The following is a 17,743-nucleotide window of genomic DNA, read 5'->3' as shown; positions in this document are numbered from 1 at the left end:
TGTAAAGTGCTAACATTCCGATATACTAGATGGAAGGCAATAATGGTAGGCTTGGAAAGATACGCTTATTGGTAAATGTCTATAAACACTGATTTCACCACACCCACAAACTGATGAAAAAATATTTCCATCAAGAACTACTACTACTTAGTGTATGCACAATGTGCCTCAGGTGACAGTGACCAGGATTGATCACTGCCTTTGGTCCATTGGTTGGAACATTAGCTTCTTCCGCGGAGTTTGGAAATGGGGGCCTGGCAATGTCTCCTCACCCACGCACCGAGATTAGCGAGCCTGGCTGGGGAGCCCCACGCTGCTCTTTCTCTGAGCTGGAAATCAGCTTTCACTACTTCTGAACGCAGCTACCTAGCAACAGGAGTCCAGTGGCACCTTAATGACTAACATTTATTTGGGCATAAGCTTTCGTGGGTAAAACCCCCCACAGAAGTTGGGTTGTGGGGTGTCTCACGAAAGCTTATGCTCAAATAAATGTTAGTCTTTAAGGTGCCACCAGATGCCTTGTTGTTTTTGTGGCTACAGCCTAACACGGCTCTCCCTCTGATACTTGGGAGCTACCCAGCAATTGATATTTATTTGGGATCTAGATGTACAAGCAAGTGGGACAGTGCATTCCTTTTAAATAAACACACAAAGTACACCCCAAGGTTGGTGGCCAGATGCAAATACAGCCCTTATCCTTATTTCTGGCAAGTTGGTGATCCAATAGAATTTCTCAACATTTCAATACAGAGATTATTGAGCACTTTGCATACACAATAACAACGGTGTTTGGGATTCAATGCGAAACATAAAAATATAGTTAAATTCAGTAGTAATAGGCACTATATGAAGTCTGTGACTATTACCTAGGAGTGGCAGAATCTGAATTTTATTTTTTTGATAATTTTGATGGATATTATTTTTAAACTTTTTTTTAGACTTTTATTAATTTAAATTTTAAGTTGTGGGCCAGGAAATATTTAAAGAGATGTTAAGTTTAAAAAAGTTAAAGCTTTAGCTGTTAAAACATGTCAACATCACATGTAAATCTATACAAAGTAAATATGTTTAAATCACTCCAGTAATTTCTCAAGCAGCATTTTTCTTACTTTGCTGATCTGTAAATTTCAGTTCAGGGGGTGTGGGGGGGAATAGATCAGTATTCACCTTGCTCTCCCTGTCAGTACCGGGCCCAAGTCAGGGAAGTTGCAGCTTCGGGAGCTCAGGGGAGTGCAGCTCGCAGCCCCGCACCGCAGAGCTGCTCCAGCGTGCGCGGTTACAGGCAGGGACCCCCCACGAGAGTTTTTCAGGGCCCTTGGAGCGGGGTCCTTCACTCACTCCGGGGGCCCCGGAAAACTCTCGCAGGTCCCGGAGCTTCTTCCGCAACTGGGTCTTCGGCGGTAATACTGCGGCGGGGGGCCCTTCCGATCCGGGACCCGCCGCCGAAGACCCGGCTGCACTTCGGCTACGGGTCCCGCTTCGGCGGTGGGTCCCGGAGCGGAAGGACCCCCCCTCCCCGCCGCCGAATTGCCGCCGAAGCGGGGGGCCCCGGAATCCTCTGGGCGGCCCGGCGGGGGGGCCCGCTAAAAGCGGCCGGCCAGGGCCTGCCCCTGGTGGGGGAAGATAGGGAGTCCGTTCCTCAGCGTCTGCGGGGCTCGGGAGCCTGGCACCGGGATCGTTACGTTCTGCCTCTGAGAATTAAACACCCTCCACCGGGGCGCTCGGGCACGGCAGAGCTCCCGCGCATGCGCGGCTACTTTGACGGATGGGGGTGCGCGAGGTGACGCGGCTGCGCGCGAAGACGGGCCAGCGCGCGCGACCCGGAGCGTGGGTGCAGGCGAGGAACCTGCTCGGGAGGTGGGAAGGTGACGGCGGCGACCTCTCGGGAAGGGGTCCCTGAGCGTCGGCTCCCTACGCGCGCGCCCCGCGATGGGGACCGAGCTCGGGCAGGCGGGGGGAGGGGCCGCTGTCACGACGCTGAGGTAAGGGGGCTGGGGGGCCTGACGCGGCACGGCGGCTGCTGGCCTCCCACGTATCTCGGGGGAGCGTTAGGGCCTCAGCTGCGCTCACGGGCCCTTCCCCGGCCCACGACCCCTCGTGGGCACAAGCCGGGAGCTGAACGCGCCAGCGGGCCGGGCCGAGGCAGTGATCGGTTTCCACGCGACTCGTTTAAAACTTCCCGCGGGATCCCGCTGCTCGGCCGGGCCCGCTCTCCTGGGGAGCGAGGCCGGGGGCGGTGCTTTCCAGTCACACGGTGGATGGAGCCCTGGGCCCTGCCGCTGTTTGTGTCCGGATTGTAACCCCGGTGTTTGCGGGGCCAGCCAGGTGACTGGCGCGGCCCACGCCCGCCTTGGCTCGGACCCACCCCGAGAGACTGGATTTTAAACCAGTAACCCCATGGGAACGCAGTCCGCCAGGAGGGGCTGGGCTGGGCTGCTGTGTCTGAGCGCCTTTCGTGGGGTCTTGGGGTAGGGCGGCTCTGGTCAGGGTTTGGACGCAGACTGATCTCCCCTGGGCTGTAATACTTGGGGCTAGTTTAGGAGATGTTGGTGGCCTGTGATATACAAGAGGTCAAGATACATGGTGCCCTCTGGCCTTATAGGCTATGGATGGTCAAGAGCTGGAAGACACTTGGCTTGTGTTTTGTAAGCGTCTTCTGTATTTATGCTGAGAGTGCAAAAGCGTTCTGGCACCCTGCGCTGCTCTTCTGGAGACCAAAACTCCTCCCTTCCTGTCTCCCGCAAGAGGCTTTGATTTGGAACTGCAGTTACATGCCTGCATCTCAGACCTGTTACATAATGCAGCATAAGCCCAACAGGTGTCTGCCTGAGGCAGCAAAATGTTTAGTCACTTGCTAATGGTGTGGATTTCAATGGTATCTTTTAAATACTCCTGTTGGCAAATCAGCCCTGATTCATTCTCTCTTGCGTAGAGCTAAAGACTCACATTTTAGATTTTAATTTTAAGGCAGTTTTTGCAGTCTGGAGATAGAATTTGCTGGATGCTTCATGAGATATTTTAAAAACTTACTCGAGTCTTTGAATTTTTGTAATTGCACTGCTTATGACCACTCTGAATTTGCCTGAGGTAGCAAAAAGCCACAAAACCAGCTCTAGTGTTTTACTCTTAACCTATGGAAATGTTGTAGCTAAAATGTTTATATGAATGTTTTAGTTCATTCTGTATATACTGTTGTTGAAGTAACCATGCTGCAGTCTGGCCAGTTAGGGAAATGGGTAGCTGCTTCAGCAGGCATAAGACTAGAATCTACAAAAATCTTTCACCAAATCACATGCTATTTTAAAGAGTGTGTTGGGGTCTTTTAAATTGTTTTAGAAAAGTGATCAAATTGTTGACTTAACTGATTAACCATAGCAGGTTTTGTGCAGCATGAGAAAAGTGAATATTTCCTTTGTATTTAAACTCCTTCAGCTTTTGCCTGTTCATGACATCTGTCATTCTTACTAACATTGGTATACCTGGAATGTTCAGTTCCGCATACTGCTGGGAATGCTCACAGCAATCAAGTGCTCAGTTAAATGTGAGGAACTGACAGCAGTGACTGCTTATACACACACTATGCGGCTTCCCTTGAGGAGCCAATTATGCTGAACTATATTGTGCCTTTCCAAGAGGAAAAAAAGGCCTACATACATATTAGCCAATACCCTTATACTTGATGTAAGGAAGTGTTTGGCCCTAGATCTATAGAGAATTCCAAAAGTATTAAAGCAAAAATTATTAGGGCTGTTTTTTAAAATATATGGTGAATGGACTATTAACACAACTTGTTTCAAACTGCCCTACATACCACTTGATTAACACACTCTATAAAAATTAAAAAATACATTCAAATTTAAAGACAGATTTGGTTGGGTTTTTTTTAAATGCAGTAACTTTTTGCATGTCACTCTCCCTTCATGTTAAGGTTGAGAAGTGAGGCTCAGTAGGTCTATGAAACCAAATATATTCACTTTGAGTTCTGAAGTGATAAGGCAACAAGGATGCTTTATTCCCAAAGACTTTGGTGTTACAAGTGGAGTACAGTATAAATCTACTTTGTTTGAGGAAATAAAGTTGTGTTTTGCTCAGACATAACTGTCTTTTGATTAGGGTGCAGATGAAATAATTCTGTGTGCATTCAGTTGATCAGTTTAATAACATAATTAATACTGTAGCCAACACCAGATGTTTCAGAGGAAGATGCAAGAAAACTGCAGCAGGCAGTTATGAGAGAATCTGCCTCCAGAAATACTCCCTCCTAACCCTCAGTAGTTAGAAATTTTTGGCTTAAGCCCTTCAAAAATTGTTTGGTGGCTTTTGGTTGGTTGGTTTATTTAGTGTTTACTACTATAATTCTAGATTTTCTTGTTATCATTCAAAAAATTACTAATTTCATTTTGAAATCTAAAATTTGTGCCTCAATGATATCTTGTGGCAATGGATTCCATATCTAATTATACATTGTATGAAAATATATTTTCTTTTATTGTTTTTTTTAATGTGCCACCTGTTTTTAAAGGGATACAACCAACTTGAAAACTTTTTGTTTTGAAAAATTTGAAGTTAAATGTAGCACCTAAGATAACTGGAAGAAGTTTGGGTGGAAAACTGTTTTGCTCTATTTTTGTTTGTTTTTTTTGTTTTATTTTGTGGAATTGACAGCACTTTGTACATAGTCAATTTCACAGTTTTCCCCTGTATAGCCTGTCAATTTCTCCTGTGCTGAAAAGACAGTTATAAATATCAACAGGGAGACTGAAAAACATTTTAAATGTATCAAAGGACTTTTTAAAAAAGCCATACTCATCAGAAACTGGAGTATCTTTAAATTATTCTGTTTAAGATTTTCAAATAGTGTCAGTTCAAATCCACCTATGTCAATACAGAGTACACATTTTATCACATAATTTACTAAAGGATGCTTTTTTCCTGTAGCTTAGGAAAAAATCTAAAAGCATCCTTGTGTAAAACCAAATCCTGCATTGTGGATTTTCTTAATTGTTCATTACCACTGTAACTTAAATTGTAAAACAGTTTTTTAGAGAATTGAAAGGGGAAAATATACATGGACACAATCATTAAATATACTTTCCTTTTGTATTCTTCTTTAAGTGATCTAGCGGATGTCTGAAAGTTGACTTGAGCATAAGCAGTGAGATGTTTTGCCATTTGGGGGCTGTGAGGAGGTAAGACTGATTGCCAAATTAATCTACCCTTTAACTTAGTAATTAAAAGCTGGAGATTTTGTGTTTAATACTTTTCAATTTTTCTCTGAATCGGTCATTTGTTATCCATGTGCCATTTGACATTTTTACCACAATAGCTGCAATACACATTCAGTCATCCAATGGAGGATGAGTAGTCAGACACAGGCTAAACAGAACATAGGTTTGAGTATGACTTTATTGTGTGAAATAAGGTGATATGACAAAGCTAAAATTAAATATCCAAAATATAACTGAATTCTTATGCTATTAAAGTTCAGCATTACAGATAAAATGAACTGTAAGGGTAAAGTAAATTACTTTTAACAAAGATATTCAATGTGAAAGCTACAGGAAAAAGTTAAGTTTAATAGATTTTTGACAACAATCTTCAACAGGGGGTATTATTTCATCAATAATTCTGTCTTGCAATCCTATTGCATAACATCTTGTAGCAGAGATTGTGTTTGATAATATCTTTCACAATAGTGAGACTGCCCTACTCTTAGTGGTAATGATTTTGCTTTTGAACATGAATCCCTGTCTCTTCTTATCCTCAGTCTGAATGCAGTTTTTGGGGAAATTGATCACTCCTTGAGCAAGAAGCCAAGGACACCTTCTTTTCATTTTTTTCCTCTAAATTAATTTTAATTTCTTAATTTCACCCTACAGCTATGGGATGCCTCAAGGTCTGTCTTCTATCTTTTCTGTGTATATTCTTCATTCTGTTCATGGGTTAATTATGGTCTGTGAGTGTTCCTCCTTTGAGTAAGTTCAAAATAGTTTTTTGCTAGGATACTCAGCCTACCTTCTATCATGATAATGTTACATATACCGGTTTGTTTTATTTTGTTTCCCATCTATCGCCATTATGATCTTGGATAAATGTGATTTGTATGTCTCAAGTTTAAAAAAAAAAAAAAGGTTATGAGGAAAACCTTGTACGTTAGCCAGAGGTAACTTTTAAAGATGGGAACAGGTAAGGTACAGGGAGCCTAGGCCCCTTGCCAAGCAACTCTGAAGGGGTAGGGTGCTGACATTCTTGTATGGGTGTTGTCCAGGGATCTTTTTTTTCAGACTATCTTTTGTATGAGCTTCTAGCTGTGTCTGATTAAATGTAAAGTACTTAGGAATGTCTGGAAGGGAAAATCTTTCTCTTACTGCCTCAGAGCCTTCTGGTTACTGCAAAGAAGTTGTATATGGGAGGGGATAACTTTTATTACTATTCTTTCCTGAATAACAGTGGTGATGCTGACCAGTCTTGGTAATTTCATTCTGCTTCTTGACAAAACTAGGAGTAACAGAAGAGGTGGTAGAGTTGCCTCTCTGCCTATACAAGACTGTGTTGCTTTGGTTTACATTTGGTTCACATTTCAAAGGTTATTTTTTTAACTATAAGGGCTCCCCAACTTCGCCAGAGAAAGCTTTGTGCTTGGTCAGATGGATTCTTCAAGCCCTGCAAGTTTATTTGAATCTTAAATATTGACCTACCCTTTTTTATTAGCCTCATCAGTTGTTTTGTTGTTAACTAAAGGCAGGGCTTAAATTCAGCCAGAGCCATCCAGAACAGAGCTCTGGTAAATATTTTCAAACCTGCAGGAACCCTGGCACCAAGCCCTGGGAAATACTTGGAGAGAATTTAAACCCTGACCAAAGTGTTAGAGATACTGACAAACAAGATCAGGGTCCTTATCTCAACTTGAGAACTCAATACTTGTTTTAAAAAATTCTTAAAAATAAGATTTAGACGTGCACATGAGACTCTGATATCTGATCTTGTTTTAATTGCTGAATGGAAAGGTATTCACATGAATGAATCTGCTGCCCAAGTGGTGTAAAAGAGATTTGGAGATGACCCTAAAATGTTATGGATCTATGCAAGTTCTGTTTTAATTTGACTCACTATTTAATGATTTTGGAAAAGAAAAGATGTCTCCCAAAGACCAAACCATCTGGTTGTTAACTTCATATTGCACTGACTTTCTCTTATTTGATTTTCAGAATATCCATATTTGCACAGATCTTGGCTTGTAAAACGTTCTTTGATCGTCTTTCTTGGGTTTGTTGATAATGGTTTTACTAGATCTCATAAAATTTGAACTAACTGCGATTTGACTATCATGTTTGTTTGCAAAGGCATTTGGCGAGTGCAGTAAAACTTGATTGATTGGTCTCCCTTTTGGTCATCTTATTTCAGCCTTGCAAAATTATCAAGATAATTTTAACAGTCCAGGCACATACTCTCCTACCCAACTCCTCTCCTCCTCCCCCAAAAAAACAAAAAAAATCTGTTAGCCAACTTCTTTAGGAGTTGACAAAAAGGAGTAGACAAAAAGAAACGTTCATCACAATTTATTCTCCAGTAAAATTACTCACCCCAGGAAATCAGGTGAATGGAGTTTTATAAGGCTATCTTATTATTTTTATATGGTCATCATTTCTATGTGAAAGATATGCAATTATGCCTCTTATCTTTCATTTATTCGCCTGTCTTGAGTTTATCAACCTCTGACCATACTATGATTTTGTCTGTCTTGTATTTAATTTTGTGAAGTGTGTTTTGTTTTGGTTTTTTGTCTATAGTTTAAATGAAAGACACTGCATAAATTTTAAAAGTGTTTTACCACTGAACAGAACTGAAGTTCTCTTCATCATCTTAGTTTCAAACTGAATGTGAATGCTGATGGAAGGAAAAATGACTACTCATGGTAAATTAATTAGTATACTATGTGAGATCAGTTGGGAAGGAAAAATTCCATTGTTAAACATTTACCATTTACACACTGCCCTTGGTATTTATAAGTGTGCTGTCCTGTTCATTTAACACAACAACTCAGACAACTTTGTACTATGGTCAGAAACCTTAGTGATCTTTTACCCAGAATTTGCCTTTTCCTCTCATTTCTCTAATCTGCCATGCAAGTCTGCTCTTTGTCATTTCCAGAATGTTGTCAGAACTTGCCCTTACTTCAGCTCTGCCTCCTGAGATCCTTCTGGGGCAATCAAAAGTGCTGTGGTTATATAACTCTGCCACTGCAGGAAATGGAACCATATCATATTCATTGCATCTTGTTAGTTTTCACATCAGTTCAGAATTGTAATCCCAGTATTTACAAATTTCTAAAACTAAAGACACACTCACTCTGTTTGCCCACTACTTGCTCTTACAACCTTGAACTCTCTCTTTTAACTGTCCACAGTTGAAGCTCACCCTCTAACTTATGCTTTCTGATCTGTCTAGAATGTCTTCATCCAAACACTCCCTCTCTTCAAATCTTACTTTAAAAAAATCTTCTTTATCTATGATGGAAATTAAATCTGTCAGCATCCCTCTTCTTCCCCCGTTCTTGCATCTTTCCTCACTTTCAGCACTCTCATTTTCAAATAAGCTTATTTTCTTTCACTCCAGTCTACCTCCTGACATCATTTTGTCTTCTATACAAGAATATGCCTGAGAAATGAAGTAAATTTGCTCAGGATTAAAAATAGCCACGGGTATGTGGTTCTCAGAAGTGAACAAGAGATGCCTTCTCTGTGTTGAAATATGATTATTTCTTTTTCAAGTGCTCGTTCATATCAATTCCAATTAGGTGTGCATGTACCACATGCATGGCAGCCAGAAGGTTTTTCCCCTAGCAGCCTCCGTTGGGTTGGTCTGGGCGCCCCCTGGGGTCGCGCTTTCACTGCGCTCGCTATAGGGCCCTGCCGACCTGCCACCCCCTCAGTTCCTTCTTACTACCTGTGACAGTTAGTCTGAACGCTCGTGGCTCTTGCTCTGCAAGTGCAATTCCCCTAGTTTCTTTAACTTCTTCATGTAAATAGTTTGTATATACAGTATTGTTAGTGTTAGTTTTAGATAAGGTTTAGTTGGGGGGTGCACCCTTTGGTTCCCCCCGTGAGGGTTGGATCACAGAAACCCCCTTAGGGCTGCCAACTGATGTGCTAAGACTACTTCTAACCCCGCTTTCCCTGTCAGCTTGGGACTCCAGCACCCTGTCTTGTTGAGCCAGACACGCCAGTCTGCTCCAACACAGACCCAGGGTCTGAACCACGTGCCCCAGAGCTGCAGACTTAGCTGAAAGCAACTTAAGAAGTGTTCCTGTCTTTAACACTCAGATGTCCAACTCCCTATAGGGTCCAAGCCCCAAATAAATCCATTTTACCCTGTATAAAGCTTACACAGGGTAAACTCATAAGTTGTTCACCCTCTATAACATTGATAGAGAGAGATGCACAGCTGATTGCCCACCCCCCTCCCCCCAGGTATTAATAAATACTCTGGGTTAATTAATAAGTAAAAAGTGATTTTATTAAATACAAAAAGTAGGATTTAAGTGGTTCCAAGTAATAGCGGACAGAACAAAGTGAATTACCAAGCAAAATAAGATAGGACACAGAAGTCTGTCTAATACAGTAAGAAAACTGAATGCAGATAAAAACCTCACCCTCAGAGGAATTCCAGTAAGCTTTCTTTTACAGACTAGTCTCCTTCTAGTCTGGGTCCAGCAATCACTGTCACCCCCTGTAGTTACTGTCCTTTGTTCCAGTTTCTTTCAGGTATCTTTGGGGGAGGAGAGGCTGTCTCTTTAGCTAGCTGAAGACAAAATGGAGGGGTGTCCCAGGGGTTTAAATAGACTTTCTCTGGTGGGTGGAGACCACCTCCTCTCTCCTATGCAAAGTCCAGCTCCAAGATGGAGTTTTGGAGTCACATGGGCAAGTCACATGTCCATACATGACTCAGTTTTTACAGGCAGCAGACATTGTTTACATGCTACCCTGAATGTCCTCAGGTAGACTTCTTATGTGGATTGGAGCCTTCCAAGATTCATTGTCCTTTAAGTGCTTCTTGATTTTCACATTCCTTTCCCAAGAAGCTGACCAAATGTTTTACTAAGGCTACTTAGAAATCAAGCAAGTACACAGCCAGTATTCATAACTTCAAATACAACAATGACACATGCATACAGATAGGAGGAATGTATTCAGTAGATCATAACCTTTACAGAGAGATGTTACATGGCATGTGTAGCATAAAACATATTCCAGTTATGTCATATATACATTCATAAGCATATTTCCATAAAGCCTCCTGGGGTACACCATCACACTCCCCCTTTTATCCCTGGTACTGGGGCATGCCTCAGTTTCCAGAGTTTAAACCCTGCATAGACTGTGGCAAGCATATGCCAAAAAGTGACCCTCATGCTTCCTGCCTGAAGTGTCTGGCAGAAAGCCACCTCAAAGAGCGCTGCAAAATCTGCAGAGGTTTTTGGCTGAGGACCCAAAAAGAGAGGGAGCAGCACCTCAAAGTACTGCTAATTGAGGTTTCTTTGCATGCCCATTCGGACCCCAGCTCAGCAGAGCCAACTCTGAGCACTTCAGCGCCAGGGCGCAGTGCCCTGAAACTGTCGGGACATGAGTCGGCACTGAGAAAGGACTCCAATAGAGACTCTCAGCACTGGCAGGCATCTCCTCATAGGAGCTCCACGCACTCTCATTCTCCAGTCCCCCACAAGAAGAGAGAACCTGCGAGGGGATGCTCCACCATGCCCAGAGCAGTGCTGAAGGAGCCCGCCTCTATGAGACCCGCGTCGGGCCACACAAGCTTGGCATCCACATTGAAGGTTGCATTGACTCCTGACTCTCCCTAGGACCAGTTGAGTCTGGACCCCCTCTCCTCCCCTGTCTGGGAGAATCATGACTTGCAAATACCATCCACGCTGGAGGCATTCGAGGCTGCTGAAGACCTGATCGCTTTCACAGCACTGTCTCCCCACCACACCCCAAGATAGGACAGGACGCCTGCAGCGGTCTCAGCACCACCCATGAGACCCGGGCGCCATCCAGGTGCAAACCGGCGATAATGCTGTGCCGATTGCCATCCCCTCAGCACTGATCACCGGTGCCATCAACAAGCGTGTGGGATGGGGAACGTCACCAGTCCCCTAGCCCTAGATGCCACTCTCCAGCACAGACGCACTCTGCTCTTCCATGGTTGTCTTATACAGAGTCCTCGGAGTCAGAAACAGAGTCCTTCTGGTTCAGAAGGAACAGGAGTTTGAGGTCCCGCAGACAAGGATACCATCTCCAACCAAGACTGTGGCCGGGTCAGTGGCAGCCCCCTGCACAGTGGCCATTTTGGACCCCTGGACCTTCCGCCAGGGCCAGAGCCACTGGTCCTATTCTAGGTCGGCGACATATGTGCCCTCAGCCTCCCAGATGGTCGCTGTACCTCTAGCATCAATGTCAGCTGTGCTTGCTGGGGCACTGACAGCGACACCAGTCCTGGCCACACTGGTACCAGCTGCGCCACGAGATCCCCTCGTCGTCCTTCTCACCTGACAAGGTAGTGGTGTGCACACCAAATGCCCCAGCCCTAGAGGAGGGAGCTCCAACAACTGATGCACGGGGTGGCACAAAATGTGGGCACGCGGGCTGAGGAGGTGGTTGAGTCCTCTGACCCGATGGTGGACATCCTTGCCCCTTCTGGTCCCTCCCGTATCGCCCTGCCTCTGATAAATACCATACAAGAAGCCACTAAGACGTGGCAGACTCCAGTCTCTTTGCCACCAACGGCAAAGTGGAATGAGTGGAGGTATTTCGTTCCCTTTAAAGGGTCCGGGCACCTCTATACCCAGACTCCCTAGTGGTAGCCACAGTGAATGAACGGGAGTGGCAAGGCTGCTAGGGGCCCTTCCCAAAAAATCAGGAGGCAAAAAAGATGGACCTCTTTGGGAGAAAAATTTATGGCACTGGGGGGCTACAGTTCCGGATCTCTAACCACCAGGCTGTTCTCAGCAGGTACAATTACAACTCCAGCAGAATGATGGCCAAATTCACGAAGTTGTTGCCAGAAGACTCCAGGGCAGAATTCTTTCTAGTGGAGGAAGGAAAGCTGGTTTCCCTGAGTCTCACTTCAGGCAGCCCTTGATGTGGCAGACTCACTGAGTATAGCCATGAGATGGAGCCCCTGGCTACAGGTGTCTGGGCTTCCTTATGAGGTCCAGCAAACAATTCAAGACCTCCCCTTTGAGAGTTTGGCTCTGTGTTTGGAGAAAACAGACTCCTGGCTTCATACCTTGAAAGACTCACGGGCCACCCTCAAGTCTCTGGGCCTCCGCACTCCGGCAAACCAGCAGAAACGTTTTAAGCCGCAGCCCCCCGCCTTGTTTATACCAGCCTCAAAATAGGCAGGACTTCTCCTGCAGGTGGGGTAGAAACAGCAGAAAGAGGCCCCACTCTTCATCAGGCCAGGGCTCTGGTCAGGCGAAGCAGTCTGCTGGCCAGAAGCAGACCTTATGAAGATGCACCCGGGGCGACACACCAGTCTGGACACTGGATCCATACCGCCTTACCTTCTCGTGGCAACTGTCCCCTTTCTTCCCTGTGTGGGCCTGTATTACATCAGATCGCTGGGTACTCCGCATGGTAGAAAGGGGATAGTCCCACCAATTCTCTGCCCTTCTTCCCCGTCCCTCTTCAGGGACCCTGCTCATGAGCAACTCCTCATACAAGAGGTGCACTTGCTCTTGTCGCTGGGGGCAGTGGAAGAGGTTCCTCTGAAGCTGAAGGGCTAGGGCTTCTATTCTCTGTATTTCCCAAAACAGGAAGCCAAAGGCGGCCTCAGGCCCATCCTAGACCTGCAAGATCTCAACAAGTTCATGAAGAAACTGAAGTTCCCTGTGGTCTCTTTGGCCTCCATTATCCCTTCCTTGGATCCAGGGGACTGATATGCCACCCTTGACTTGAAGGATGCTTACTTTCACGTTTAGATTATGCTGTCCCACAGAGGGTACCTCAGATTCATGGTGAACCTCAAGCACTACTAGTTCACAGTCCTCCCATTTGGCCTGTCAGCGGCTCCTCAAGTGTTTACCAAGTGCATTGCAGTTGTGGCTGTGTTCCTGCGTAAGCGATAGGTACAGGTGTTTCTGTACCTCGACGACTGGCTAATCAAGGGCCGCTCGTGGAGGCACAACTTGGCTTCATAAGAGCAACTTTTGATGAACTGAGCCTTCTTCTCAATGCGCAAAAGTCAACTCTTATCTCCCATTTAGCAGATAGAGCTTATAGGAGTGGTACTAGACTCCACACAGGCCACAGTGTACCCCCCGGAATCGCAGTTCCAGTCCCTGGGTGACAACATTCAAAATCTCAGACGGTTCCCTACAACCACAGCAAGGAATTGCCTGAAGCTTCTGGGACACATGGCCGCTTGTACCTATGTAGTACAGCATGTTAGACTCAGACTTCGGCCTCTTCAGGCATGGCTAGCCTCGGTGTATCGCCTGGTTCGGGACGGTCTGGACAAGATTGTCACTCTGCCTCATCCAGTCCTCAACTCCCTCCTGTGGTGGCTCAACCCGCAGGTAAGGTGTGCGGGGCTCCCCTTCACCAGACCTCACCCTTCCCTTTGCTGGTGATGGATGTGTCAGCACTGGGGTGAGGAGCGCACGTGGGAGACCTCAGGACACAAGGTCTCTGGTCCCAGGCGGAGCTCTCCCTTCACATCAACGTCAGAGTTGAAAGCAGTCCTCCTAGCATGACAGATCTTCCGAGTTCATCTGGAGGGGAAATGTGTATCGGTCATGACAGACAACACGACAGTGATGTTTTATATAAACAGATGGAGGTGCACGCTCCTCTCCCCTGTGCCAGGAACCCCTTAGACTGTGGGACTTTTGCATAGCTCACTCGATCCTCCCCAGGGTACAGAATGAATTGGCAGACTATCTCAGCAGGTTGTTCCACAGCCATGAGTGGTCCTTGTGCCTGGATGTCACAAACTTTATTTTCCAACTCTATCTATCTCCTTCCCCTCTGCTCACAATGCACTCCACGAGGGCACAGGCTTCATCAGCTGCATTCCTGGTGCATGTTCCAACCCAGGAAATATGCAGAGCAGCGACATGATCATCAATATACATTTATTGCCTCGCATTACGCTATTACCCAGCAGGCCAGAGATGATGCAGCCTTTGGTAGAGCAGTGCTACATCAGTGAACCTTTGAGCTCTGACCCTGCCTCCAAAATTTGGGCTGGGTATTCCACCTAATTGGAATTGACATGAACAAGCACTCAGAGAAGAAAAAACAGTTACTTACCTTCTCGTTACTGTTGAGTTTGAGATGTGTTGTTCATGTCTATTCCAATACCTGCCCTCCTACCCATCTGTCCAAGCAGCCACCAAGAAGGAACTGAGGGGGTGGTGGGTAGGCAGAGCCCTATATTGAGCACCATGACGGTGCAACCCCAGGGGCCACCCGGGCTGACCCGACAGAGGCCACTAGGAGAAAAACCTTCCAGCTGCCATGCATGCAGTGTGCGCACGCCTAATTGGAACGGACATGGACAACACATCTCAAAGAACAACAGTTACAAGAAGGTAAGTAACTGAGTTATTTTTAGCCCCGAACTAATGCTTTGTTTTTATACTACTTTTCATCCAAGAATAGCAAAGTGCTTTACAAATATTAAACTTCTTAGTTACTTTCGTACCTTCAACTTCTGGGCATTGACTTTGAGAAACAATTCCAAGATGGCAGCCCTCAGTATCTCTGACTAGTCCAATCACCAGTGTTTAAAAGAGGTATTTGTGTGGAGGATTTCATATATGAACTTGCAACATGTATCCCTTACCTTCTCCAAATACCACTTTTTGAATGCCACTAATCAGAACTGTTAGCATCAACCATCTTTGTAACACAGTAGGCCTGTTCTGGTTAAACAGGATTTTGTAGATCCCGTGGGACAAAATCCAGCCTTCTAGTATGGCTTATTTTTAAGTGATTGTATTTCATATGAGTGTTTGCACCGTTTTGGTAACATTTCTTTTATGTAGTTTATATTACTGTGTCATTTGATGGTTACTTTAATACATAAAGCTTTTATTACCTTGTTAGGTTGTGTCTGGAGAAAATATTGCTGCAGTGGGTTCTTCAGGCAAGACCTTTGTCAGGGGCTGAAGCCGTCAATGCTCTCAGACCTTTCTATTTTGCTGTGCATCCAGATTTCTTTGGCCAGCATCCCAGAGAAAGGGTAAAAATATATTTTTGTTTCTAATGGTGTTTTCATTTATATGGTATATGAAGAATGGAAGTATGTTATTAGTTTAGTTTTTTTACGCTGTCAAAGTTTGATCTACCATTTGTAGAACTAACATCATTGATATTGGTGATTAGGAAAATAGAACTTTAACAAGATAATGTCCAGCAAATTCTTATAATTTGGACAAAGTATATCCCCAGACTCACTGATCAGCCTTTCACTATTCTGACAGTCTGGAGTCTTGATCCATACAAAACATAGAACTAATGCAACACTCCATTTTATTTTTTTTTAAACGTGTGACAGCCTTTACAAAAATTACCTTTTACTTTTAATCAAACCTAATTTTTACCTGGTTTTGGAAGCTATCTTGAACATTATATATGCTTTAACTTCTGTTTACATTTATCTACCATCAAGTCAGCTATTCATGCAGTGAAGACAATTTTTTAATAAAATTACTCAGTCACCTTTCTATTTGAAATACATTGATGTGTTTTCATGGAATTGTGAACTATGTTTAATATTTTGAAATTTAGTTGTATCTTATTAGGCTAACAGTTTACTTTTAAATAAATATGCTATGTTGAGAAAGCTGACAAAATTAAGTATTTACAGTGGCTCTTATTTTGTTTTGTACAGGAAATCAATGAAAACTCTCTTAAGAGGTTAAATGGCTATTTGGAGAATCTCCAGAAACCAGGATTTAAGTCTTTTAAGCCAACTCAACTCACTTTTTATGTGAGAGAGAGAGAACAAAACTCTTCTGATGTCCAAGAATCCTTCAGTGCTGCAGGTGCCTTTTTTATCTGATAATTTCTCTTGCAAAATTAAATACTTAAAATCCTTTCCATAGTTTTGTACTCTTCACACCTTTTATAGTGCCTTATCTAATACCCATTGATGTCCATTGGCATTGGATCAGGCCCTTAAAGGCCGTCCCAGGTAATTACACATTTTTCTAATGGAAAATCTTTATTAAGAGAGAGTGGTTATAATGGGTTTAAATGTAACTAGGAGTTCTGTCAGTAATCTTACAATGAAATTGAAATAATACCCTGAAATACTTGCCAGATATCAATGCTTTTAATTCAGCTGTCTGTGTATAACTTGAGAAAATAAAAGTAACACCCTAAACTATCTTCATTATTTGATCCAGCTGTAGCATGTAGACTCTAAGTATGTTATAGAAGTGCTGAATGACCTAGAATAGCAGGGGTACATTTTAAAGTGCAATTTGTAAATTTCAGTTAATATTCGCTTCACTGGCAAGTTTGGCATGCTTGTCTCTGAATTTTCCTCAGATTTTTTTACAGTTTTGTCTAATGAAGTGTTAGTCTGTATTTTAATTCATGTTCTGTTTTCTAGTGGTCAGAAAATTCTCACATAAATGAATTTTGAGTGATCCTTCTGCTAGAAGAAGAAAATCATACTAGCCTGCAGAGAAAAATAGTGGTATATTTGAGCCACTTAGATATAAGAAAAAAGGGAGGTTGTTTAGTAGTTGGAACGGGGGGACTGGGTCTATGTGGTTCTGTTTCTGCTTTTGCCACTGACTTGCTGTAACACTGTGCGAGTCAGTTAACATCTCTGTGCCTTAGCTGACACCTCTGTATAATATGTGTAATGTTTGTCTCTTGAATTTCATAGGTGTTGAGGCTTACTGTTTGTGAAGTAGTTTTAGATCCTTGCCTGTCTACATTATATTTAATCCAAAATAGTATTTTTTGTTAATAAATCTTACATAAAGGGCTCTCAGACAAAACTGTTGGAGTTAAAGCAATAGAAGTGTTTGCACCTCCATCTTTATTTTCTATTTGTCACAATTGCAGATAAGCTTCAGACTCACCTATTGAGCCAAATAGTTGAAATATCCTAGTAGTTATGGCTCTGGACTTGTACAGTTGTAAATATTAAACTATTTTCTGATGCCTTCTGCCATGGTAATAGTTTGAAATCTACAGTACTTGTTAAATTTCAAAGTGAAATTATAACATTTATTTATCATATAATACATGTATAGTTTGTTTTAGCTTTTAAGACAAGAATGAAACAATGTGAATGCATCTAAAAGCTCAGCTATTCAGTTGAATACAATATTAATTGATTTGAGGGTTGCGTTTTATAGGTTTTCGAGCCGTCAGTTTTACTTTGCACACCAGGGACTTACTAAGCACAGTATTGGACATTCTCAACTCCTGCAGCTTATCTACTGAGCATGTCCAAAGCGTGAACTCTCAGCCTCACAAAGAAGTAAAAGGGACGTTTTACAGGCCTATCAAATGGGACAAGACTTACTACTCATTTACTGGATTCAAGGATCCTGAGGAAGAACTAGAACAAGCCCAGAGGGTGGAAATTACTCTAATGTAGGTAAAGGTTTTTATTAACTAAACTAGTGTTTTGTAATATACCGTATATACTTGTTCATAAGCTGAATATGTTTGGTAAAAAAGTGACGCATCAAAGAGCGGGGGTTGGCTTATAA

At 43.4% G+C, this 17,743-nt stretch overlaps 1 protein-coding gene across 8 annotated transcripts in view; it reads left to right on the top strand.

Moving 5' to 3' along the window:
* The first annotated feature begins 1,734 nt into the window (after nt 1-1,734).
* The window catches only part of TCAIM (T cell activation inhibitor, mitochondrial), a 58,004-nt gene continuing 41,995 nt past the window's right edge, over nt 1,735-17,743 (top strand). For 2 of the 8 annotated variants that reach the window (XM_039524482.1, XM_039524475.1), the window contains exons 1-6: nt 1,801-1,982; nt 5,116-5,189; nt 15,111-15,246; nt 15,898-16,051; nt 16,138-16,200; nt 17,384-17,624. In XM_039524482.1, coding sequence (XP_039380416.1) covers nt 5,161-5,189; nt 15,111-15,246; nt 15,898-16,051; nt 16,138-16,200; nt 17,384-17,624 — 623 coding nt within the window. In that variant the 5' untranslated portion in view covers nt 1,801-1,982; nt 5,116-5,160. Of the gene's footprint in view, nt 1,983-2,176; nt 2,326-2,347; nt 2,469-2,540; nt 2,646-5,115; nt 5,190-15,110; nt 15,247-15,897; nt 16,052-16,137; nt 16,201-17,383; nt 17,625-17,743 lie in introns of those variants that run through there. The other 6 variants (XM_039524476.1, XM_039524480.1, XM_039524477.1 and 3 more) reach the window with 6 other exon arrangements.

Source organism: Mauremys reevesii, linkage group 2, assembly GCF_016161935.1.
Source record: "Mauremys reevesii isolate NIE-2019 linkage group 2, ASM1616193v1, whole genome shotgun sequence".
In the NCBI taxonomy this organism is placed as follows: Eukaryota; Metazoa; Chordata; order Testudines; family Geoemydidae; genus Mauremys; species Mauremys reevesii.
The sequence above is the reverse complement of the archived record's forward strand: the minus strand, read 5'-3'. Positions and strand labels throughout refer to the sequence as shown.